Genomic DNA, 27,063 nt, shown 5'->3' with positions numbered 1-27,063 from the left:
CATCAATACCCTGACATTACATCAATATTGTCATTGCTCCGGTAGTCGGGTATGTTGCATAGTCTAGGATGATTGGAGATTCATCTGATACAAGTCAAGTGGTCACTCCACTTCTAACAGTTCTTGATTTTTAAAGATGAAAAAGTAGAAACAAGACTTATAATGCAGCCTTGTAGTCATCTACACGGGTTTCGTCCTAAGGCAGGAAGTGCTTTTCCCCTTGCGCTCGCGTCACTTTATTGTTCGCTTGTTAAGCACTTACACAGCATGAGACACATTAAAATACATAAGATAATAAATACAATGGACGGGAAAAAGTGGACGAACCTACTATGCCGTGAGTATTCGGAACGTGCAAGTGCAAAGGGAGGGGGAGTGGGGGTAGGTGCTGGGGTGCCTGTGGGAGAGCAGCAGATGAGTGCATGGTAAGGTAAGTGCGAGCCTCCTGGACGCCGGGTGCGCTGAGGATAGACAGAAGTGGGGGGCAATTGAGTGTGGTAGGTCAGGGCCCTGAGGATGCATATGGCCCTAGTACCCAATCAAAGCAACTCTGAGATTAGCAGAGGAGAGAAGGTAAAGAGGAAATGGGGATTATCAGGATGTGGACTCAGTTTGAAAAACAAGAACCCCGAAGTCCAGTTCTAAGACACTAGAGAAAAAATAAATAAAAAGGAATGTCATTTTTTTTCCATGACTTAATATCATGTAGGCAAATAGATAGAAGGGTGAAAGTGTGCTAACATGAATTGGTCCTGGACGTGCTAGGATGTACGGATTCCAAACGTATGGATCGTTGCTTTTATAGGAGTGCTGGAACTCCTTCACTCTATAAAAAACACACTAGGATAGTTCATCACTTTATCCGTTTGACCCTTTTTTATGTATTACTGTCATGATTAGCAAGTTAACACAAACCAACAAAGGAGATGTCCCGTTTGTCCCACTACCATGTAAGCATGTGGACTGAGGTGAAAGGTGCACTGGCCCGAGTTAGTGGTCAATAACGTAATTAAGCTTTACTTTTCAACCATATAAATCATCATTGCTTAGAGGAATGCCGAAACGTCTTCACTCTATAAGAACAGGAAAGTAGGTGTATCGCAATCTGTTTCATCTCTTTTTGTATGTTACTGCCATCATTCGCAAGTTTGTCAGTGGTGTAAAGACCATGAAAGAAACTGAAATCACTAACCTGCACTAGTGATGCGTTTATATCGTACTGCTTGGTTAATGGCACTGGGAATAGGCACGCCTTTGTGCAGTTGTCAGGTTTCCCAAAAGTGTGCCTGGAAGAGGTGCTGACCGCCCACTTCATTAAGGAGCGTCCTGTCGGCCTCGTAGTGTTTTGTGCAACAGTGGCTGCTTTAGTTGCTGGCGGGCCTCTAGTGACTGGGCCCTCCCTTATCACTGCCCTCTGCGCCTTCGCTAGCCTAGAGAGACCCGTCTGCGATTTACCTTTAGCCTACTGGGCAGTGGGGATAGATTTCAGCACGTGACTGATGTCCTGGGAGACCTTGGCTTTGCAGAAAGCGCCGGCTGGAGGTACTGGGACGTTTCCCTTCATGCCTGTTTCTGGCGTGTGCACGAGTCGGACTCGCCAGTGAAGACAGCAGCTGGTGAGTGGGCCATCGTGGAGGCTTCTGCTTTAATTTGCACTTGTGATGCTACTGTCCGTCTTGCTTTGGTTTGGTTTACCAGGTAGCTTGTTGCTTGAATTGTACACGATAGAAATGCCAGATTGTGACTGGACACCGCATCCCCGCGCTTGTATTGCTCCGCATTGCCCAGTGTGGGGAAGCGCCCGGTGTGGCGAGGCGCCCCAGTCAGACATGCTCTCTGCGGATACTATTTCTGCTGGAATAGACCAGATGCCACGGAGATTCCTGTAGATGTGTACGTGAACTGAATGGATGTACCGGGTGTGGTGGGATTGTATAGCTCTTATGAACCGGTCGTAAAAATGAAGCATTTGCATTTCGTAGGGCTGGCTTTTTAGCTGACAGTTTTGTTTAGCACGAGTCATTGTTTAACACCCGATCATGTCGCGCGTGTTTTGCCCCTTTACGGACTTAACCAGCTCGCTAGGGCTGATGGGACCGCTCACACCTTCTGGGGGGCTTCATAGCGAGCCCTGATGTATATGAAAAGGGGGTCGTGCAAACATTGACTCTTGTGAAGGAAGAGCATGTTTCGGAATGTGACGGCTGTTGAGTTGGTGAAGGGTGATGGTAGCGGGTGGTTGTGCTCAAGCCGTTAAAGTTGACTCTCCGTGTCTTGCAGCAACACCCCTACTTAATTTCTTAAGGGAAAACACTGTTGGGTCGATACAGTATAGGCTAGGCGCACAACCCCATTGAGCTGACCAGGCATGTAAAGAAATATTGGGCTATGTTGACTTGACCTGGCTGACCTACAGAGCCGTGGCCGGGTAGAACAGGACCGATGTTAAGCGGCCCCTGTGCTTAGATGTTAAGAGACCCTGCAATTATTAACGTGAAGAATTTCACTGTTAGCACCTGCGTACATTTTTAGACCTTTGAAATCGTGATGTGGGTTTAGTACTTGCTTGCCGGGGGAGTGATTGGAAGGTTAGAGAGGGGGCAGGAGACCACTCATTCGCACAGCAGTCGTTAAGTGGGTGCTTTCAAACTTAAAGTAGAGAGTTAACTGCTTGTAACATTGAAAGGGCACCAGAACAGTCTCCTTAGAATGCGTGAAGACGTACCCGCTTTGAGCCTTTGACAATACATCGTCTCATTTGGGAAGAACGAACCTCTGTACAGGGGCAATGATCTGGAGATGCAACAGGACTGGCTTTTATACAATGTACATGAACTGTACTTTTGCTAATGCAGTGTCTGAACGGTATCGAGGGATCCACCTGCAATGCTGTACTATTTAATATGGAGTGACAGTCCAGAAAGCTAGCACATTCAGTTTGGGGGGGATTTTTGCAGAGATGGTATATGTTCAGTTCGAATTATGAATTATTTCAATTTTTTAAAATATGTGCTGCACCTGGCAAGTTGCCTGCCCCTATTCAGGGTGAGGGGTAATTTTTGCCACAAATTTAAAAAGCAAACATGGACCCCCATGTCCTCGGTAGTGTTTCTTTTGATCTTTTTGATCTGCTCTAATACGTTTTCCCTTTATCATATGAATGAATGCTAATAATTATAGTGTTTATGATTTGAAGTTCTCCATTCTGATCACACTATGCACCTGTCTTTTGTGATTTGTCGGTGAATGTGTGCAGCCCAAAGACTCAGCAGGGCAGATGCTTTGGTCGGGAGGGGGTTGTGGTCGCTGCTTTTCTTTACACTGGACGGGGCGGATCGTGTTTCAAGGTCACCAGCAGTGGAAGTTCCATTTGCTTTTCCACCTGCATGTAACCAATCGTGGGCCGAGATCATTACTGCTTTTGGGAGTTCGCCCAATATGGAAGGGTACTTTGTGGGGACAATTGCCTCCGCCCGTAGAACCTATAAGGTCCGTCCTAATACCATGGATTTTGAATATTCGGAATCCTTTTCCATATCCCTCCACCCATCTTTTTTGCTAGCTATTTGCTCTGGTATAAAAGGGAACTTATCTCTAGCAATGGGGGCGGGTGGTAGGGGGGGTAGGGGGGCTGCGTCTTGACTGCTTGAAGCCATGTTCCTAATTGCGCCGCTCTCTTTTCCAGGTTGACCACAGGAGGGGATATCCGACGCAATGCAAGCTCACGAACTGTTCAGACACATGCGGCTGCCAGAGCTGGGCGATGTCCGGGAGTATGTGCGCACCCTCCCCACCAACACCACGTTGATGGGCTTCGGCGCCTTTGCCGCGATCACAACCTACTGGTATGCCACCCGGCCGAGGGCCTTGAAGCCCCCCTGTGACTTGGCAGCGCAGTCGGTGGAGGTAGTGGTAAGTGCACCTAGTTATATGCAGCTCCTCTGGTTGCTGGTTGTGTTTCAGGCCACCTGTCGTCGTCAATGTCTTTCACTTCCCCAGCCGTGGGGGTGCTGATTCCTGGGGCACTAACGGAGAAACAAAAAAGCGCGGCTTTGTTTTTTTTTTTTTTAAAGCCCCGATTTTCCGAGTCCAATAAATGAGGGGTTGTACGTGCGTGTGCACGTGCTCTTTAAGCATTCGACACAAAATTCACGCTTAAATGATGGCGCAGTTTCCAATCTTTTCCCCAAGGTCCAGACTGCAAGCAAAAACGATGATGTGTAGGAAGGGGGACATGTGTGCTAATTGCTAACATACTCAGAACCAAGTCTGAGTCCTCTTACTCAGGCGATCATACCCAAGCCACCTCCCTCAGTCCAGCAGGTTAACATTCATGCCTGGCCCAACGCCGCGAAAAAGGGAACTGAATGTAAAAGACTAACTTTAGCCTTAAAAAGGAAAATGGTTGCAGCTACCACCAAAAGGGGACTAGCACCGGCTGCATAAAAAAAGCTTCATTATTCCCAGAGGGTCATCCCACCTTGATAAAGACTTGGCTTGCCTAATGGAGGAACAGCCACTAACAAACATTTTAGCACTAACGGCCGCTGAAATCCTGAAGGTAATGAGGGCACCAGAATCAAATGTGGGGGCGGGGGGAGACATGTGAGAGGCCAACAGGCTCCTTAGAAAACTCGCAGGATTTGAAGATGCCAAGGCAGGAGGAGGGCTCTGACCCGAATACCTCAAGTAGTTCACTGTCAGTTCTGGGATTGGGAGGGGACCCACATGGTGATTGCTTGTCTCCATTTTCTGTCAAGCGCCCACTACTAATGGAGACGCCTGGTCCGGGCAATAACTGCTGAACCTATATGCATGCAAATTGTATGGGCCAAACCCTTACCCTCACCAGTAATAAGCAAGAGCACACATTTGTCAAGTTTTGGCAATACAAGGCCATAGGATTTGATTGTGCAGATATGGTTATGGAATAACAATCACATATCCTAATATCCTACTTTTGGGCACCGGGTCCAGAGGTTACCTCCTCTGGCCCGTGCTGCCACACACGGGCAGGTTGCTGGCTGACCATGTTCCCCCGAAAGTATCTCTACTGGCAACCCCCGGAGGCTAGGGTAGCTGTAATTTCTCGGAAGAAATGTTCCATGCCCTGGTTTGATAGGTGGGTGCCGTCTTTAAGAAACAGATCTGGGTCACCTAACGTGATAGCCGGGTGTTTTATGAAACCCAGGCCTCGTGTTATACAACTTATTTCCACCCCCCTGTCTATTGATTTGTAACAATTGGCCCCCACCATTTCTTTCTGGGCAGGATGGCCGAGAAGTAGATTTCTGTGTCCCTCCAGTTATGCAAAATGTTAGCTAAGGAGGAGCAAATCTCTTCCAGTAGTTTTCTCCTTCCTGCAGACACTAGGTCGTTGCCCCCTAGATGTACGATCAGGAATTCTGGCGGGTCTCTGTATGCGACCAGCTTTGCTAGTGTGTTGTGGATGTCGACCCATTTAAGACCTCTGCATCCCCACCAGAAAGCTATGGTGTTCCTAAAGGGTGGACCCTCTTTAGTTTCTTCTGCCCATCGGCCTGTCCTGAAGACGAATGAGTGGCCGACTATCCATGCTGATCGGAGTGGTGTCCTCTCCCCGGCAGTTGTTTCTGGAGGGGTGGAGCGAAAGAGAAAAAGGGGGGGGTGGAGGGCTATATTAGCTGTGGTCTGATTTATCTTTTGTAGCAATCCAAGTTCCATCCCCCTATGTTTTTAGTTCTTCTGGTGCCAGGCCTCCTTGCCATGCTGAGGTGGTGGCCCCGATTCTAAAGGAACGGGTGCCAAAATCTTTAGGGTCCCATCCTGTTTTGCTGATTGATTTCATCAGCACCCCTTTAAATTGGTAGCGGCTTCGTGCCGAAGCATACCTGTGGATTAAGAACCCCCCCCCATTTTTGGCCTTTGAGCGTAGTAAAGGTTGGTGATGCACACCGGGCAGTTTTCTGCCTCGTCGATGCAGCAGATATTGATGGTTCTTTTGGCCCCTGTTTTGGACTGTTGGATGTCTATGCTGATGCTGTCTTGTCTGACCCTTGCCTCCATGATGCCTAACCCATTGTTGGCTTTTGTGCTGGAGGCAATGAGTTCCCCTACCCGGAAGGCCCCAAAGTACGCTAGAAAAAATGCTGTTTTTTATATAGCATGGTCTCATAGGGGTGCCAGCATATGGCCTCCAGTTGCTCTGCTATTTTTATTAGTTTGTTGAAATCTAAGGGGCGGCGGGTGTCTACCTGGGGTCCCTCTGTTCTGCCCCAGCCTTTCATGGCGTAGGAGATCAGAGTGTTCCGAGTGGGATCTGAGTCTCCCCGTATTTTGGAAAAATATGAAATTGCTACCAGGTGTCTTTTTGCCCAATCCCTCTTGAAACCCTGGTTGTGAGCCCATTTTAAAAATATTTCTATGTCTTTAATCGTTATTAATTCTACATGGTTTAAACCTGTAGCTTTGAATACGGTTTGTAGGCACTTACTGTATTGAACTGTGGTAGTGCCTGCCAATGCCTTCTCGACCATTTCTGTTAGGAACCCCGTGCCAGGGTTCCTGTTCTCTGTGGATAGCGTGATGTTGGCACCTGTTTTTGAGGTGCCTGGTTCTTGTTGGGCATCCTGGCCTGGGCTCTCTGGCACTGGCGTTGATGCCGTTTTTCTTAGTTTCCCATTATTGACCAGTATTCAGCTGGTATTGCCGTCATCTGTTTTCGGGCGTGTGGTGCTAGCTCCCAGAACCTTGGCCACTGAAAGCGAGATAAAGCATCTGCAATATTGTCTGCTCCATCGATGAGTTTTGCTTTGACCACAATGTTTTCCTGCAGTGTGACTGCTGTAATGCCTCGTAGTACTTTCAGCACTAAATTGCATTTGGTAGATCTTCTGTTTATGGAGCCTACCACCGCCATGTTGTCACACCAGACCAAGAGTTCCGTGTTCGCTAGCTGCCTGCCCCAGATGTGTATGGTTAGCCAAATGGGAAATACTTCTAGGAGGGTGATGTTTATTGTCCACCCTGCCATTTGCCATGAATTGGGCCAGTGTCCTGGGGGAGGCATCGGTCTATATAGAATTTGTTTTTGAAAGTGAACCCTAGCCATTGCTGAGTCTGGGTGGACTGGCAGTAATCTGAAAGCAGATTCTATGTCCAATTTGGCCATAAGGGTGTTCGTACCACACTCCTGTATGAGTCTCACTGCTTCTTGGAAGTGTGTGAAGGATACCGCAGATTGTGTGCGGGATGCCATCGTTCAGTGATTGGCCTTTTGGGTAGGACAGGTGGTGGATTAGCCTCATTTTTCCACGTTCTTGTTTGGGGACCAAGCCTAGTGGGGAGACTATGAACTCTGCAAAGGGCATGTAGTCCCAGGGGCCTGCAATCATGCCTAGTAGTAGTTCCTTCTCAATTTTGGTCTCTACCATTTCTGGGTTGTCCATGGCTGATTTCAGGTTTTTTGGGATTTTTTTGTGTCCCTGTCCCTTTGAAAGGGATGATGAAACCATTGGTGAAATCTTGCAGGATAGCCTTGCTGGTTTCTTTATCTGGGTAGTTCCTCAGTGCATCTCTAAAGTTGTTAGGATTGGTGGGGGTTCTCCCTGGTTCTAGAAATGGGATTGGTCGGGGTGGGGGGGGTGTTGCTGCTAGGCTTTTGCGTTTTTGGCTGGGAGTTTGGTGCAATTGTTTGCTGCATGGTCACCGTTGCAGTTGGTGCACGTGTGTTTGTACCAGCATTCCTTCCCCCAGTTGCACTGATTTTTCCCAAAGTTCCTGCCTGGGATATTGGCTTTGGCGGGGTGGTTTTTGTTCTGTTTGTGGGTATTAGATTTAGCCGCCCATGGCTGGTTCTTCTGAAAGGGCTGCTCTCCCTTCTTATATTTTTCATTTTCAGAATGTCTGGGGCCCTGTGAATTTCTGTTTTTGGGTATTGCTTAGTTGGCCTCTTCCTCTGATGGAGGCTGGCGTTTAGCATGTATAGATCATTCTGTACCTCGTCCCATTCTATGGCTGGCCTCTGACATGCTCTGCCTGAATCTAATATCATATGCAAGCCAGGTTTTTCCCCTTTTGTACTATTTTTACTTCTCTGATCTTGTCCATGTATGCCCATAGTTGTCTGCCATCTCTAGGGAATTTTTCCACATGGATGGTTGCTAGGATGGCGAAAGATTGTAACCAGTTGTCCCAGTTCTGTTCTACCTGGGCGTTCCTAGCTATGGCTTTTTCCTCTCTTTTTGGGATCCCTGAAAGCATCTATCCCTTTGCGTTGCGCTTCTATAAGTGAAAAGATTTCGATGAACTCTTTTGCCCATATGGCTTCTTTGATTGTAATGTCAATGTTCCATGCCAGGCATCTTTTGTATCTGTTCAGGATTTCTGTTTGGAAGGATTTCAGCTTTAGGCCTAGTTGGGCACTGCTGATCATTAACATGTCTGCTGGGTTGTTGCTCCCCCCCGCCCGTCTTCCCCGGTGTGTTTGCTCATGCTTTCAGGGCACCTGTCGGATCTGTTGATGCCGCTGTTGGTGCAAGTGGACCTGTAGCGGCTGCTGTTGGTGTTGTCGTTGTGAGTGGCAGGGGCGCTGTTAAATCTGGTGACATAGGTGGTGTTAATATTGTTGTGGGGGGGGGTCTATAATGATGTTGGGTTCAAGTGGGGTGGTGGGGCTTGGGGAAATGGTCCCGCCTGGGGGAGGTGGCTGTTTCCCTGATTTCAAGCAATAATTGTTGTATTTCACTCAGTTTTACACATAATTGAGACAGTTTTTTGTTTGTTACCTTTTCCCATGCCTTCTGTCGGTTTTCTTTTCTTTGTTGGGGTTGGGTCGTTCTCCAGGCCTGGTGGCAAGCTTACCCCTTATTTAGGTAGGCCGTATGTTTTCCCTGACCCAGGCCGAGCCATAATGCACGGTTGCTTCTATTGCCGTCAACAAGTGGGGTGATTTGGGCTTCTGTGGTGGTGTTGTGGGTTCTTGTGGTTTTCACTTGGGAGCCATCATTCTTTGCCTGTTTTAAGTAAAAGAATTGGAAATACTTTATTCCCTTTTGAACTTTGTGCGGTTACCTAACTGTCTTTGTGAACATGTGACTAATCCTTCACCATTCAATTTGTGTGTCACAAAATCCTGTATGCATGAAACTTGTCTATGCTGCTGCGTGCTTTGGGTAGCTGGCTGTTGTTGGGCCTGTATCGTCCAACTTTGTGCACTTTATCTGCGATCCAGTTTCAGTATTATGGAAAAACCCTTCAAGAAATATCAAATGGCTTATGTAACGTTCATTGGATTGTGAATAATATTGCCCAAGGCGTGTGTTGCTTATTTATTGACCTTGGAGGGATAAAAGGCTGAGTTAGGCCCTGCCAAGATTCAAACCTGCATCAACAGGCTCTGCACGGCTGTCGACGCTGGCGCTCTACTCGCTGAGCCACTTGACCGGGTGTGGACAACGTGGGTCTGCAGAGGTTTTTGCAACTTTGCAGCTTTACCCACATACCCCTTTCGAGTATAAGCATCCCCGTGCCCCTTTACATAAACAAATGTTGGCCTGCTGTTTCTATTTCGTCCGCCCCCGTGCTCCTGTTAAATTTTGATTTGTCATAATTTTGCACCAAAAAGGAGCAATATTGAGTGTTGTCCGTGAAATTATGCTTTGCCACCGACCGAGAGGCTCGAAAACCCTGTCAGGTTTGTAGGCAGGACACTTATCTTCTGTACTATATAACCTGGTGGCTATAAATGTTGTTTTCTGTCATTTACTAATCGGACAATGTTATCGCGGACCATGTTGCTATGTGTTGCCTTGCTTCCAACTGGAAGCCAAATTAATGGAGCTCTTTATTGTGGCGTACGAGCCCCCCCCCCGTCTAGATAGGGCAGCCGCGTACTAGTGGGCCTGTTTGTTTTGTTGCCTTGCCTCTAAATGGAGGCTTAGTCGATTTCATTTAGCCGCTCTTCTTGAGCGGCGGGCACCGCTGCCTCTGCCCGGCGCCACGGCCGACTTACTTGAAATAATGTTGAAAAGTCGCCGCAGCACCGGGGTTCCTTCCTTCGCGCTTCCTCAGACCGCTCCCGCTGCAGCTTCACGACTCCCTGGATCACTCAGCTGGCCCTCTCATGTTTGGTTATCCAGGCTAACGGCGAAGAGGGGGAGCCGCAAGGGATTTACTGAAACAATACAATGTTTCAAGAGAAAGTGACGCCGCGTGTACGGGAAACACCAGAAATCAAGAAGTACACGATGCTGAGTGCACAATGCTGAGTGCACGGCAAACGTGTTAAAGTAAAGAAACAAAGATTGGAGGATGCTGAGTGCACAGCGAACCTCCTGTTTGTTTGGGGTCCCCGTTCAGGGTCCACAAACAAGTAGTGTTTTCTTAGAGCATGCTGCTCTTATAAGACCCAGGGGCCCTGGGTCTTTGATGTGCATAGTGGGGGAGCTGTATAGTCCAGGCCGGTGTAGCCAACTGTCTATGCCCCCAAGAGGGGGGGGGGCAGGTCCTTGACCCTGCGCCCTGCCTGATATCTACCTTCCTGGTGCTTAGCACCTTGTTGCTTGGTGGAAGGGTGAGGTGATTGTTCACACCTCACTCTTCCCTTGCTTTTGTATGCTGGAGACTGCGTGTCTGTGTCCGTGGGGGGGTGTAGAGGAGCAGGCTTGGGGGTGGGGGCTGCCCCTCTCCCATGCCTGCCACATGGTAACATCCGTTACCCTGCCTCGCCTTGGGTGGCCCTGTGGCATTGCCCAGAACAGAAGCACTGGCTCTGGTGCAAATTCAGCCTTGGTAATGAAGGATTATTCTGCCTGCAAGGTCTTGGTCGCTGAACCAAGTGCTACCAATTGTAACCACTCATCCCAAGGGAAGGGTTCAGTCACTGGGGACGAAGTTATTGTGGCTCCCTTGGAGTCCAGAAATCAGCATGACTGCTTCATTGACTCGCAATCCCGGAGTAAAGAGACGGGTAGTTCAGCTTAACTTGGCGCCAGGAGATCACCAAGGAACCCGCCATTGATTTAGCCGTCTGTTCCAAAGAACCCTGTATTCAACACGCCATAGCTCTAGACCTGGAGCTAGAAGACCAATCAAAATTTAGAGAGACCCATAATATTGGGGGACAGGAGGCGGCCCAGGCTAAATTCGCTACTAAGGAAATGTCAGCCAAACGCCAATTGGGGTGGGGGTGGGGGCAGTGCAGGGTAATGTTTCCTTCTCCATTTTTCAAAAGAAGAAAAAGCCTAAACCGCTGAAAGCTTCCTCCAAAGGTGAATTACTGGCAGGCAAACCGAAATCTACGACCGCTATCAATTCAAAGAGGAGATCTAATGGCTCGTGGGCATCCTTAAGGAATCTCGCAAATACCAACCCACCCCTTCAAAGTTGGGAAAGGTCACATGTTCACACCTACGATGTTGAAATGGCGAGAGAGAAGAGCATGTTAAGAAGAGACATAGCCTTGAAATGCAAGAAGGGGACGCAATAAACTGATTGCTTGCAATGAGAAAGCAAATATTTAGGAACTGGACAGCAGTCCACAGAGCTAAATTGCTACAGGCCGGTTCAGAGGCCATGGTCGCTACGATGGTGAAAAGAGACGCGAGCCACATGGGATTTGCTCAACCAATTGGGAACCGGGAAAATGCCAATGTCAAACGGTGTCAGAGGATAAATGGCTAGTTCATTATGAGAAAACCTTTGGTAAAAAGGAAAGTGCACCTTTGGCTAACTATAAACAAAAAGGGGGGGGGTCCTAACATTTTGATGGCGATTTGCTTACAATTAACAAGGTAAGTAGATCCAGATTCCGGACGGCATCACAAGCAAGCATGATGAGAGAAGCAGCCCTCATTTATCTCCCCTCAAAAAAAATCATGATGTTGGATACTATTCCAGAATCGTGGAAGTCTGCAGTGATTGTCCCCATTTATAAGGTAGGCGATGGGGCCATATCCTGTAAACTATCTCCCTATTGCACTTTTAGACATGTTGGGGAAGATTTTAGGGGGGGTCCTGCTATCTCATTTACAAACAAGGATAGCGATTGCTGGTAGAGCTGATCCTAGACAAATAGGATTTACAAAGGATTTATATTCACAAATATATTTGGCCTTTTTTACACGTAAAAAAGGTGTTTGAGAGTGTAGATGGGAAACGCTCTGGAGAAAAATGGAGGAGTGGAGCTGCCCTGAGAACCTGTTAGCAGCTATTAGATTGCTGTACTTGGATGCTAGCGTAAAAATCGGGACCATGCAAGGGCTCTTGTCTGACCCAATTGCCATGTAAAGGGGGCTGAAACAAGGATGCCCACTTGCCCGAGCCTTTTTAACCTGTTTTTGTCAGACCTACCCATCACGTTGGAAGGGGTGAATGCTTTTCCCCCCCGAAATAAGGCGCAAACAAGATCGGCAGACTACTATTCGTTGACTATCTTGTTCCTCTGGATCAGACCACTATTGGACTTAAACAATGCTTGAATGAACTGCTGGAGTACATGAAGGAGAATGGCCTAGAAATCAATCCAGCAAAAACCAAAATCGTGACATTTGGAAGCTGCAGTAAGAAGGGCGTACCGGGATACAAGCAGTATTTGGAAGGTACCCCTCTACTAGAGACCCAGTCGCTGACTTATTTGGGTGTCCTTGTTAATAGCAGGAAGGATGATGGTCCAAGGTGCTTGGCCCTAAAAAAGAATTCCATGATGACCTCTCGAGCCACACTGCTCCATAAGAGATTTGGCAAATTCTCTTTAGAACCGGTAGTCACTTTTTTTTTTAGGTCAAGTTATCTCTGGTTCTGAAGTTTGGTGCAGAAGGATTTCTCTTTAAGTCTTACAAGGTGTGGGCGTCTCTGGAAGGAACCTTCTGGAGAAAGCTCCTAAAATTGCCAAAATTGGTAATGCCTAGCGTGTACCTTTTTATTATTTGAGATATTATATGCAAAAACAGCTTGGAAAGCATTAGTTATTTCGCAAATGCATATTGGTGGCTTCCGCGCTTCCATTTGAAATTCTCGCCCAACAGTCGGGTGGGATGAAGCTGGGTATTCTGGTTTAATGGAAGGACCATTGCAGAGTCCAATTAGTCGCTAGGTTCTAGTATCGAACTCTTATTGACTAATCCCGAAAAAGTTAAAGGGAAAATCTGGACACAAGACTGAAAAAAAAAAAAAACCTTGAGGACAGACTCCATCAGTGGCAATTGGCACGGTGTAAAGCATCTAAGGAATTTGGTACAAGGCCCAGATACCTAAAGCTCTTCCTGTCCCTGCGCTATAGAACTATGTACATGAGACCGATTTAATCCGCTTCCCACCAATGAAATCCTGAAGCGATATGGCACATCAAATGTCGATAAATGTAGATTTTGCCAATATGAAGGCCAAGTGGAAACGTTGCAGCACATTCTTGTGGGCTGCAGGGGTTTGACCGAACTTAGAACCCAAGTTCCTGGGAGAGCTTGGGTGGTGAAGACTTTGGTCAATTTTTGCTTCATTACGGTTTCTGAAAGAAGCGCTCCCGACGGGATCCAACTGTGGAAGATGTTTTGATTTGTTTTGATGAGGGTATCATAGGGTATCATTTTGATAAGTTTCAAAGGAATTGATAAAAGTTTGTAAAACTATGGAATCGATAAAAAAACAACGCTTGGACTGCACATTGAAGATCATCTATATACAGATATGTTTTGATTTTGTATTGCGCATACTGACATTACTATGGCTTCGAAGCTCTGCGATGGATGACAGCCCTTTGGAAGACCGCAGTCTATGCAAACATGTGAATTAAAAAAGCAATACAATGTAAGTGAACATGATCGGCAGAGATGACTAAGTTGAAGCATTTAAATCTTGCAGCGCATATTGCATAAGGAAAGTCTGCCGTCAGTGCCATCTGGCAGCTGGCTCACATTTTGGGGGGAACTCTGCTGTATTCTATGTGCTCCAGCATGAGCGGGGGTATTAATAGTTTATCACTCCATGGGGCAACTAGCTACAGTTGAGGGCTCTGCTATACTTTAAATGCGGAGCACATGCATAAGTGGCTAGCATGGAGTCGTACTGTGAGAATAACTCGGGGGGTGGGGGGGCTACGTGTTTTGTCTTGGAAGCTAGATAATGCATAGCAACATCGGTTTGAATCCCAGTCTTGCACTTAGAAACAGGTCTCCAGTATTAAGTGCGTTTATAAAAGAACAATTGTAATCATACCACCAGCATAGGTCCTCTTGTCTGTACTCTAATAGTTTATTGATAAGCCACCCTCAACACAGGGAGTTCCTTCTCTCCCCACTCAAGTGGTTATGCAACAAACTATTTAACAGATTCTTTAAAAAAAGAAATGTAGCCCTATCTCCGACATATCATGCCCCTTGGATCCCTCTTCCTTGAGCTAACAATTAGCCAAGAACCAGGCCGGTGTACAGGAAATATATTGGTATTTATTTAAATTAACAGTAATAAAAATTAACATGAAAATGTCACACCACTTTATACGTGGCACAACACAATCGACTTCTCTCAGCATACATAAATCACAAAAGTGAGTTTAAAAAGAACACCATCACAATTCTTCCTTTCTGCAAATTTCACTTCCCGAAATAATCACTGATCAATAACCTAAGCACTAATGTAATGTGCGATTTTTATTTTCCTGCAGGTTTAAAAGGGTAGCAGTAGGATTTCAAGATTGGTAAAAATATATATGGCAATTATAATTTTGCCCACACTTTTGGTTTAAAATAAAAACAGTGATTTATCGCTTTGTATTTCAGACCCCCTGACTCCCACCCCCTGCTTTGCTCTAGGTTGGGGAGTCCGACAGAAAAATTGGAATGCTTTGGGGAATTTTGGATTTCAGACCCCCTCCCCCACCCCCTTACTGAAAGGTCTGTGTTGGATGGGGAAGCTGGATTAAAAAGGTTGGACTCATTTAAGAACAAAGACACCCCTCTTCCTTCAAGAAGACTCGGTCAGCTGGGCAACAAGGATTACCCAAAAAAGTGTGCATTGTTAATTTCGAATTTTAACAAAATTCACCCGTAGTGTTCTGCCAAATGGGTAATTAAATAAATATTTTTGGTTACATAAGCTAAAGAACTACAATTTTGCCCTACCCACCCCCAACCACTATAAAGGTAAATGATTCAAGGCAAGCAGACTCCCTCACCTTTTTGGTTTCCCAGGGCTTAGTTCTACTTGCATAGCAAGCCTCTGTTTAAGGTTAAGGAAAGCCAGCTGTATCTCGGGACACTCTTGAGAGTGGAGCGACCATACCCCTGCCCCATCTTTCCAAAGATGGCCTCCTGCTGTCCACCATAGGACCCAGTTAGCTTTGAGGCATTCCTAGAAATAGACAACTCCACCCAGATGCACTCTCGGCAATCTCCTCTGGTGGCTCCTTACAGCTGTCAGATGGTACGTTTCAGCAGCCTTCCTGATGGTCTGTCTCTTGTATGTTCCTGTCTGTCTTCTTTTTCTGTGCCCCCTGTCCTAGTGCAGTCCCCCTTATGTATAGCGGCGATGACGCCACCAATTTTACAATCTTGGGGAAGCGCCCTGCAATAATCCCTGCCACTAGGGTTGGACAGTTCCCCCTTCTCTCTCCTCCCAAACCCAGCCTCCAAGTCAGGATTGGTTTAGCGGTCTGGAGCAACATATGTCCGTTCCCATTTGTAGTCATCCTTTGTTCTCCTTTCAACTTTTTGGCAAAAACTAGTTATGTATCACAACTTCATAAATTTACTAGCAACTGCCATACTGAGCATATTTTCTGTCTCTGCTAATCATGGTGAATTAGTTAAGCCGACCACCAAATCTGTATCATGTAGCACACCCACGTGGCACATTCCTCTGCTTTCCATAAAAAGCACAATCGTTATGAACATGATAGTTATCCCTAATTTCAATTTCCACCTGCTCACCAACTCTCACACTTGCAACATGTTCAAATCAGCCAGAAACCTAGTTTAACTGGCCCATACAGTTCCCAGAGTCGCAGGAAGATTAATTTTATGTCCCCAAAATAATTTGGAAATTCCATAAAAAATTGTACGTAGATGAAATCCATACACCTTATGATGGCTGAGAAAAAGGCCTAAATGATAGTACTTTTAAATAAATTGTGAATCTTCATGTGAGACAAAGGGTCCTGCTCCCACTTCCGGCCATTTGTTTTCACTGTGTTAGCCTGTGCCTTTATCAGTCTCCTTTTTGTTGGAAGCTTGATCTTTGAAGTGGGTGCCCCCATTTTCACACACTAGTGCTCCAGCCAAGGATGACTTTTCCTGAAGTCGGGTCTGAAGAACACTGAATTTCGATACCTTTAGCAGGACATTGTTATTGCGGTGGCTCATTATGTGGGAGATGTGACATCCAGGCTGAGAGTGGGAGTTTTCCTTGTGAAGTGTTGCCCACAGCAAGCAAAAGGGTCTGCCTCGGGCTGGCATTTTGTTCATGAAGACAAAGTGGCCCTTTAAATGTCACTGGAGTTTTGGTAGGTGTAACAAAATATACATTGCTTTTAACAGTTCAAGGTGGAAGGGGGGTTTGTTGTGGGAGGTGGTGTTTGTCCTGTGTTTTGTGTTTTTTTTTGTTTTGGTCAACTTAATGTATAAATCTTAAGTTATATCATCATCATAATCTTTGTTATTTGGATGATGCTAATATTGATTTTTTTTTTATCATTCTTGAGTTTATTAATTTCTGGTTTCAATGATATATATCTTGCATGTTGACCTTGTTGCATTTGTACTGCTTTGTTAATATGTTATGGTTGTTGAAAATCTAAATAGCATAAAATAATATACATTGCTTTTGGTCAACCCGCACATCATGTTTTGTTCTGGCATTTTTCTGTGAGCAGTGATATTTCTTTTTCACTTTTGTAAACTGTTTTTATTTGCACACATGTGCAGGCCGTTTTGGTTTTCAATGTTTTTCCATGTGACGCAGATCTTTGATTTTCTCCTTTTGTACATTAAGATGCTGCTTATCCATTGGTAATTACAGTAGGCCCATTTCCACATGGATTTTTGTTTTTCAAGTAACATTTAAGGCAAGGTCATTTTTGTTTCAGTGTTTGCCATTCATGTTAAAGGGACTTCTATTTGGGGCCTTTAAATGCACCCCTACAGTACCATCTTGTTAATTGCAGTAAAATGTAGTATGATGACTTCCAACGTGTTGGCGATAATGCGTGCCTATTGCCCATGCCCAGGATTGTGGCTGAAGTTAACTGTCTGCCTGACCTCTTGTTCTGGAGGAGAGATGTAATTGAATGCATGGGTCATGATTGGAGGCTAGCTGATGTTGGTTGCACCGTTCGCTTTTCTGGGGCAGTGCTTTTTGTACATTGTCTAAGGTATGTCTTCAATTTGAACCATTTGTATTTCGGCTTGGAAGGCTCTGGACGTTCAATTAGCCATTAACATTATGATTTCTGTATTCGTAACTAGAATGCTGTCCTGGTTTTCCTATTCATCTAAGTTGTGGTCAAGAAGTGTAATATTATAAAGAGTTGTGTTCTGGGTGTAGGAGCTGGGACTGCTTATACTGATCCAGGCCATATTTACTAAAAGGCTTTAAACTGCTCTTCATTGGGCAAAACCCCCAAACCTAATGGCTTGTGACATGGAAGGTTCTGGGCTTGCCGGGTAGTCGAAGGGGGCATTTTTTGTTTTGAGCTGGGGAGTTTTTCTCTGGCTATGACATCCTTGGATCCCACAATATTCCCCTTTTCATGAGCGAGAGGGCCATTCAGTCCTGTTTCTTTAATAACTTATTTCTATAGAACCTACGTGCTTTACAATAATGAATTAATTGGTACATCATGAAGAAATGGTGACCATATATAAAGAAGATTGAAAAAGGTAGAGCAAGAACAAAAGAAACCAAAACAGGAAGACAATGCCATGTTCCAGAATCACAGAATGAAAGTCTGTCAAGCATATGGGTTGCAGGACAAAATAAAACCTCCCACTCCACTATATGCATAACATAGCAAGGGTAGAAGGCAAAGTCTAAAAATGTCAGATTCAAAAGAGGGCAGGGTGAACTACTGCCCAAGCGATGACCTGCATTTTAATGACAAAACCAGCCCTCGGAAAGCCATACATTTCCAGTCTATTTGAGTTACACTTTTCCGAGATGCACAGGGCAGGATGGAATGTCTGTGCATACCTCCGAGTGAGTGCCAGACATTGAGTTACTCTCTGCTGCCTTGGCCACACCTCATCCAATGGCCTTCTCCAACCGCCAGGCAGCCCTTAGTCCTTAGGCCCTACAGGGACAATGAGCCAGCACAATGCATTGGACGCCGCTCCAGACAGCCCCAGAGTAGGGAGCGCGGCAGCGAAGACCCAGCACCTGCCTCCAATCCAGTCCCCAGACCAACCTCTACAACATCAACCCAACACTGGACCAGAAAAGGCGCAGATTGGGCTCCAGGACCTTGCCAGCTGCTCGCGGAGCCTAGATCTGACCCAGGACTTGCATGAGATGAAACGGCACAATGCAATGTGACACTGGTTTGTCATCAGCAGGGCTCTGATTCGAATCCCAGGTAAAGGGTAATAAAGTATATGTATAGTGTTGTGGCGCACTCTGCTGTTTCATAGGTGCACAATTACTTTTGTTTTATACAGTAAGACTGCCCGACAGCCCGTTATGGACTTTATGTCAAGCAGTCTATGAATGAAACAAACTAATTCCACCACCTAAGTAATAGCACACTGAAACGTGACACTACTAGTCACTGGCAGTGTGTGGGCTCAAAACGCATGGAAAGTAAACCAAAAAAAGGGTGGTTGTCTGGGCTGACTGGGGTAGTGTGAGCCCCGGCTAGAGCAAGGTTTTGGGAGTGTACGCACAGATCTTCCAGAGTACAGATCTTCTGTCCTCTGGTATGGTTCAAGTGAATAATACAAGGACCCATAGTTAGATGACGCGATTTTGCACACTTACACAGGTACAAGTACAGACTAGGCATGGCTAGCACAAGCCTCTGGTGACTGTGTACATGGAACTGGTTTTGCTGTTTAGTTTCTGCTCATTGCCCTTGTCCTTTCAATTCTAGGATTTGTACATTCCTACACTGGGAGAGGCGATGCAAATCCCAGACTTCCAAGGTAAAACAGGACTCTGTGGCCGTCTCTTGCATGGCCACGGAGAATTCGGATGGGCTGCTTTACGCAGGACTTTTTACTACCTCAAATGAGAAGACTCCTACGTCCCGTCCCCTTTCCTCCATACTTATGGGACATCTCTCTGTCCTGTGGGACGGGACCGGTGCACTTTGTAAAAAGCATCCAAACATTTTTTCCCAAAATGTCTTTCCTCTTTCTTGCGCAAGGCCCGGCACGCGGCAGTAACACCGACCCCCTTGGCTCTGCCCTGCGCATCGCCAATCAGTCCTTTTTTTCCGCTAGTTAGGGACTGGACGCACTTGCATCCTCAAGATTTTCTTCCCTTTTTTCCTCTCTGGCTCTTGCTAGCGATCGTGTACTAGTCTGTCGTTCAAAGTAGACTTTGCAGATTGTTCATCCTGTCACCGATGCTTCGCAAGGGTGGATCCCCATCCTTTGTTTAGAGTGTTTGGGTCCGGATCACTGTTGGGACTCCTGTATTTACTGTGACTCCCTTTCGGTCCGGGCACTTCAACGTCGGTTGGAGCGGTGCGAGGAGGTGTTCCGACGAACTCCTCCTTCGCATTTTCAGGCGTTCATTGACGAAAAGAAGAAACGCCCGGTAAGTTCTTGACTTTTCATAGCACCCCGGCCGGGGGATACCTTTCCAGGTTCCTCCCAGGCCGGGAGGATCGTTGATTGCTCTGTTACAGGGGATGGGGATTGCCCTGAGGTGCCCGTTGGGCCTTATAATTGTACCAGAGTTTTCTCTGAGGGTCTCCGTAAGGGGCCTGTGGATACCGGAGCACGCTCCGAGGCCCCTCCTGTGGGGGCAGCTTGTAGCCCCAGTTCTACTGAGTCGTGGGGGTACCGGAGCTCGCTCTGAAGCCTCTCTATCGGCTTCCCTCAAGAAGAAGACCGGGGTGCGCCACGAGGCCTTGGTTGGGCTTGGTGTCACCGAACGGATGTTCGCAGCCCGTGCGGATAAGGCTGTTACCGGACTTGAGTCCGAGGTCCATCGTACAGAGGCTAAAGCTACCAACATTTCTGAGAGGCCTGATAAGGCCTTATCTGTGAAGGCTGTTTCTCACCATTCCCGCTCTTGCGGCGACACCAGATCTGTTGAGGGGACAAAGAAGGAAAGTTCTTCTTTTACCGGCAGTGCCGAGGTCCTTCCTGGGAAGGCTAATTTGGCGGTTGGTATGTCGCAGAAACATTCCAGGCCTCATAGTACCGCTCTGCCGAGGTTCCTTATGTTAAGGCTAAAGTTAAGACCCCTGATCCATCGAAGGGGACCCCTGCCTCCCTTCCTCACGTGCCGCAGTTCCCCTCAGGCAATGACCAAATAGCGCCTGTTCCCGCCACGACCGCGGCAGCCATTTTGGGTGCTACCCTACAACTACGCCATCGGCCTCAGGTGTAGGGCTTGGTTCGGTGGGTGAACATAGTTCCTTGTGCCCATCCTTATCGGCCAGTTTATGATTGGAACGCCCGGATGTCCCTTTTGCACAATGTTTCATTGCCTGTGGGGTCGGCACCTTTGATTTATGTGGATACGTCGGTGGAGGGGCCGGTGTGGCACCCTTCCCCGTTACGTCCCTGGAATTATCCTCCTCCTGAGAGGCCTCCTCAGGTTCCAAAGCAGTCCCTGGAGGATGCCTTTTTCGGTAAATTTCAAACGCTCATGCGTACTGACCCCATGAGGGAATATTTCAAAGGGCTTTTTAGTGAGATATGTCCGCCCGTGCCTCCGGCTCCTCCCGTTCCTCCGGTGGTGCCTACGGTGCCTTCCCTGACTCTTCCGCCTTTGCCCCCATTATCCCCCGTGGACAAGGTAGCGCCCGACATGGCTCAGCAGGATCCTGACCTGTTGGATGACGCTCAAGGCGATCAGGACAACGAGGACCTGCCCTGCTCTATTAGAGCTTTTCATGCCCGGGTACTGGACATGATGTGCTTCTTAGATGTTCCGGTGCCCGAGGCACCCGCCCCGCAGGAGGGCGTGCTTTCTGGGGCGTTCACCCTGTCTCCTTTGGAGCATACCGGCCTGTTTTTGCAGAAAAACGTTCTGGCCGAGGTCTGCAGGGTCTGGGAAAAGCCACACTCTGGACTTTTCGTCAATAAGAAAATTGACGCGCGATACAGGCTGCATTCTTCGGAAGAGGTGGCCCTGTCGTCTTGTCCGCCCACACCTTCACAGTGGTGGCTGCGGCCACTTTGCAGTCCAGGCCTGCAGCATCCTCTTCCATGACGGCTACTCAGGTTCTGGGAAAGGAAGATTAGCTCCTTGACACTCTTGGGAGAAAAACATTTGCCAACTCGACCTTGCAGCTCAGGCAGGCCAATGCCGAACTGGTGTTAGTGGGGGCTAATATGCTGATGTGGAAAGGTCTGTCGGAGTTTGAGGAGTTCATCCCGGTCGAGTAGCTGGAAGACTTTAAGGCAGGATTATCTGATGCCAGGGTCTTGGCCCAGGATCTCCTGGAGGCTGCGGCTCATCACGTAGACACCGCGGCTCGGGGCCTTATGCTGGGGGTTGATACCTCAAGGCAGGCGTGGCTGCATGCCACTAAATCCTAAAAGAAGTGCAAGACAAGGTGTTGGACCTTCCGTTCGATGGTAAGGAGCTCTTTCATTCTACAACAGATGTAGAGCTCACCAAGACGAAGGATAGCACTCAGACAGTTAAGTCCTTGTCGGTCCTTGTTAAGACCCCTTTCAAAACCCAGAGACATTGTCGCAAAGCCGACTCTCCTCTGGCTTTAGGGGCTTCCTTAACTGGAAATCTCGGAGTGGATACCCCTTCGAGGAATAACCGCCGTAGGCAACAACAGACTTGGTTTTTTTCCCGCTCCTCAGCCTCCTCCTCAGGTTCAGGTGGCAACACCACCGAAAAACATACAAAATGAGGGTTCTCCGCGCTCGCACGAGACCCTGGTGGGAGGACGCATTGCATCTCATTGGGAGGCGTGGCAGACCATCACCGAAGACAGATGGGTCTTGTCGGTCGCTCGGGCGGGCTTCCGCTTACCCCTACACCACCCTTCAACCCCTTTTTCAGCTGTCGGGCTCGCCCTCCAAGCCGAGGTTCAGAAACTTCTGGACCTCAGAGCTGTGGAAACCGTTCCCCTCGGGGAACGAGGGGAGGGATTCTACTCCCGGCTGTTTACGGTGCCCAAACCCAACCAGGCTGGCCTGCGCACCATCCTAGACCTTTCCCAGTTCAATCTTTTCCTACCCCAAGAGAAATTCAAGATGATCACGCCCACCTTACCCCTAGCCACCATTCAACCGTCCTTTTCAGCTGTCGGGGCTCGCCCTCCCTCAAAGCCGAGGTTGAGAGACTTCCGGACCTCAGAGCTGTGGAACCCGTTCCCCTCGGGGAACGAGGGGAGGGCTTCTACCCCCGGCTGTTTACGGCCTCGGCTTTGAGGGAGTGCCAACCAGGCTGGCCTGCACGCCATCCTAGACCTTTCCCAGTTCAATCTTTTCCTACCCCAAGAGAAATTCAAGATGATCACGCCCAGCCAGATACTGTCCTCCTTGCAGATGGACGATTGGCTCAGTGTGGTGGATCTTCAGGATGCGTACATGCATAGTCTGATTTGGAATCCATAGGAGATATCTGATTTTCACTTTGGGAGAGGAGCACTTCCAGTTTCGAGTGCTTCCTTTTGGCCTCAGCTCGGTGCTGCGTGTCTTCACATAGATGTCGGTGATTGCGGCCTATCTTTGTCTGCAGGGTATCCATGTGTATCCGTATTTGGACTGGCTCTTACGCAGCCCTTGTCCGTTGAAAGCAGCGGGCAATCTTCAGTCTATCCTTTTAGCTCCTGTTCCATCTTGGTCTGTCGGTGAACTGGTGGAAATCTTCCATGACGGTCTTGCAGGACTTGATTGTGTTCCAGCGAAAACCCAGGAAAATCGACTGCAGAGTGTACCTGACCGGGGACAGGATGGCGGATCTGTTAGCCACTTGTCAGATGTTTGCGCAGTCGGAGAGCATGTCGGCCTGGTGGTTCCAGAGGCTTCTGGGCCTCATGGCCTCGTGTGTGTTGGCTCTTCCTCTTCTCAAGATGAGGCGGACCCAGATGGCTTTTCGGAGTTCTTGGCGTCAGGCTGTGGACCCGGATTCCAAGTTGATGATGATTCCAGCTTCCATGAGAGTGGATCTGGAATGGTGGTCATCTCTCAGCAACCTGTCGGTGGGTGCAGGGTTTCAGGACCCAGCTCCTACGGTGACGATCACGACAGACTCCTCCCTCCTGGGGTGGGGTGCGACGTTGGATCCTCTTCAGGTCTCGGATCTCTGGTCGCCTCAGGACAAGCTCCTCCACATAAATCATTTAGAGCTTCTGGCGATCTTCCTAGCGCTCAGGGCGTTCAGACTGATTCCTAGCCAACAAGGTGGTCCGCACAAGTAACGGACAATGTGGTGTCGATGTATTACATCAACAAGCAAGGGGGAACCAAGTCTCTTCGCCCCCTCTCCCCCCTCTCATGGACCTGTCCATCCAGATTTGGGAGTGGGCTGTGCTTCATGGTGTTTGGCTGTTTGCAGTGCACATCCCGGGCCAGCTTAATGCCACAGCGGATGCCCTCAGCCGGCGGACAGTGGTCAGCTACGAGTGGGAGTTGAATGCGGAGGTCCTCTCATGGATTTTCTTGCGTTGGGGCACACGGCTACGGCGGAAAACAAAAAGCTTCCTCAGTATGCCTCCAGAGGGGGGCTGGGAGCCTCCTCTCTGGGGATGCACTCGAGATTCCATGGCACAACATGAGAGCTTACGTCTTCCCGCCTCTGCCTCTAGTCCATCGAGCAATTTGGAAGCTGACGAACTCTGTGAAATGTTCCCTTCTACTCCTAGCCCTGTGTTGGCCGGCCAGGTTTTGGTTCTCAGAACTTCACCACCTGTCGGTGTATCCGCCGATCAGGATACCAGTGACCCCCGATCTTCTTCATCAGGGGGAACAGATGTGGCACCCCTCCCCACAATTGCTCAGCTTGGCTCAAGTCTTTAGAACATCTTAACTTGTCTGCGGATAACATGCATATTATCCAGGCAGCCAGGAAACCCTTGACTATATCCCAATACAGAAGTAAATGGCTCAGGTTCAGTCATTGGTGTTTGGAAAAACAGTTGGACCCAAGGGGGGGGGGCTATGATTGACACGGTGCTGTCCTTCGTATCCTTCCTAGCAGAGTCGGGTGTTCACGTTCTGTCATGCAGAACTTAAACGTTTCAGCGGTCTCTGCTTATCTTTCTACGGACCAATGTTCTTACTCTCTGTAATCCAGTGGTTAAGAGGCATTTTGCAGGCTTGACATGCCTCTACCCTCCGATTCGTAGTCCGCACCCTTCGTGGGATCTAAATGTAGTCCTGACGGCGGCGTGCCATAAGCCTTTTGAACCAATGGCCATGGTGGACCTAAAGTACCTATCCTGGAAAGTGTCCTTTTTGGTCGCCGTTACATCAGCGAGGTGGGTGGGTGAGCTCCAGGCCTTGCCGGTGGAGCATCCCTTTTTGGTCTTTCACAAGGATAAGGTATTCCTATGGATGAATCCTGCTTTCCTGCCGGAGGTGGTAGCTGAATTCCGCTTGAATCAGTCGATCTCCCTGCCGGTCTTTTTTCCGAACCCTACCTCGGAGGCAGAAAGGGTTCTGCATTGTCTCAATGTCAGAAGTGCTCTTAAGTTCTATCTGGACAGAACTTCCGAACTTAGGAGTTCTTCTCAACTGGTTGTGACTTTTGGTAACCCTCGGGGTAAGCCGGCGTCTAAGGCGACTATTTCTCGGTGGATCGCCGCCTGCATTAAGGAGTCTTTCACTGTCCAAGGGCTGAAACCTCCTAAGGGTATTCACACACCTGGTGCGGGGCAAGGCAGCCGCGGTGGCTTTTCAGAAATATGTCCCCTGGGAGTCCATTGCTAGGGCAGCTACTTGGGCCTCTCCATCTGCTTTTTGTAAGCATTGTCTTGACATGAGCTCAAGAGCTGATGCTCAGTTTGGTCAGGCTGTGCTGAAGAACCTTTTTCAGTAAGGGGTATTTCCATCCTCCCGTAGTTCCGGTTAGGAGTGCTTGGGAATCTCCCATATGTATGGAGGAAAGGGGACGGGACGTAGGAGTATAACCAGGTTACTCATCGTAGCGACCACCTTACTTCTAGTCCATATGCCCGCCGTCCCCTATAATAAGGTTCCTCTGTTATTGCTAATGGGTCTCTGACCTGGCGATAGAAAAGGACTGATGGGTGATGCAGAGCCAAGGTGGGCAGGGTTACGGCTGCGTGCCGGGCCCCGTGCACGAAAGAGGAAGGGCACATTTTTGGGAAAAATTTTTGGATGCTTTTTACAAAGTGCTCTGGTCCCGTCTCACAGGACGGAGAGATGTCCCAGAAGTATGGAGGAAAGGGTTTTATGGACTAGGAGTAAGGTGGTCACTATGCTGAGTAACCTGGTTAAAACTAAACCAATCTGTCGGCACTTGCTTGATCTTTCTTGTAAGTATTATTAATACTAATCTACTTGGTTGACGAGCCTATAAACTCTGGTCTCGCGGGCAAGGGTGCGGCCGTGCATGATGCGGCCACCCAGTCGGATGGTACCTTGGAATTTTGGGGATTTCTGGAAGAGTTGTAGGATCTAATCGGTGAAATCTGCATTTTCGTGTGTTCAGTCGGTTACCCGGATTAAATCGGCAGGCGTTCAGTGCAATCGCTGCAGGAATGGGCAGAGCGCCGACCAAAACAAGTGGCAAGCCTGACACAAATGTGAACATTTGTATTTAATAGTTTTTCTGAAGGGAGAGTTGCACAGGTCAGACTTACATTTCATAAAAAGCTACATTGTAGTTTTTTGTAGTTGTCCAAGTCGAATGACTGTGCAGTTGATACATTCTGTTCCTGGTTATTTTTTTTTTTTAATCCGTTTTGTGGATACATTTAAAAAATGGACACCATCGGATATGTTTTTCTTGAATGTAAATGCTGTTGTGATTTCAAATGTCACGTGCAAGAGTGAAATTGACCAGGAGAGGTACTTTAAACAAAAAAAAAAAAACTAATGTACTTGATAAAAACGGAAAGTTAAATGTTTGTATAGCTACCCGATAATTGCAATATGAAATCGGGTGTTTTTTTTCTTTTTCCTCCTCACTTTCGATATAATCTTATTATTTCAGAGCTTGCTTCAATGTGCATTGCAGCATAAAGTTGAAGTCGTTAGTTTTTGTTTTAAGTGCAGACCCAGCTCGAGAGCAGCAGGGTGTGAGTAGCCAGTCTTTGGATTGGCATCTTTTAACATTAGCTCAGTACTGTGAGTTGCAGTTTGTGCATTGTTTGGGAGTAGTCCTTGGTCAGGTGTTGCCACGTTTTAACACATTAACGAAATTTGGGAATTGTGGGGGCATTCCGAGCCGATATTGGGATAGTTCCAGAGGTTGGGTGCATGATCAGAGGATTGTTTGCGGATGCCCTTTGTGGATCAGTTGTAATTGGAGCTGGTTGGTCAATTTGTTGCACGAGGAGCATGTGCTAACAGATAGTGGAGTTTAGCCAGCAAGTACGCTGCTGTGCTACTCGTGACTGCTTTGCCGATGGTACAGGAGTTATTGAACGGTATCCTGGCCTGGAGAGGGAAGACAATGTAGTTGACTCAGGATGGTGGTAATTCGGTCAAATTTCCACACACCTGTTATAACATGTGCCTCAACACGGTGGACTGTTTTTAGTCGGTATTGCACAGAAATATGTAGCGAAAGTGCAAGTTCTACAAAACAGCGCGGTTCGTATTGTTGTGAACATTAGTCGAATAGTGCATGTTAGATGCTGGAAGGGCTCTTCATTGGCTGACAGTGAGAACGTTTACATGGTAAAAATCCCGCCTATTTGAAAAGGAGATTCAGAAAGGGCATTATCCGATCACAGATCATGTCATGACAATTTACCGGAGATACCGC

At 47.7% G+C, this 27,063-nt stretch overlaps 1 protein-coding gene across 6 annotated transcripts in view; it reads left to right on the top strand.

Moving 5' to 3' along the window:
- Positions 1 to 27,063, top strand: part of ACSL1 (acyl-CoA synthetase long chain family member 1) — an 877,045-nt gene that overhangs the window by 106,773 nt on the left and 743,209 nt on the right. For 4 of the 6 annotated variants that reach the window (XM_069631504.1, XM_069631500.1, XM_069631503.1 and 1 more), the window contains one exon: positions 3,686 to 3,912. In XM_069631504.1, the coding sequence (XP_069487605.1) occupies positions 3,715 to 3,912 (198 nt within the window). In that variant the 5' untranslated portion in view covers positions 3,686 to 3,714. Of the gene's footprint in view, positions 1 to 1,356; positions 1,617 to 3,685; positions 3,913 to 27,063 lie in introns of those variants that run through there. The other 2 variants (XM_069631505.1, XM_069631501.1) reach the window with 2 other exon arrangements.

The sequence above is a fragment of the Ambystoma mexicanum genome, chromosome 6q (assembly GCF_040938575.1).
Source record: "Ambystoma mexicanum isolate Mex_15411 chromosome 6q, UKY_AmexF1_1, whole genome shotgun sequence".
In the NCBI taxonomy this organism is placed as follows: Eukaryota; Metazoa; Chordata; class Amphibia; order Caudata; family Ambystomatidae; genus Ambystoma; species Ambystoma mexicanum.
This window is presented reverse-complemented; position numbering and strand designations above follow the sequence as displayed.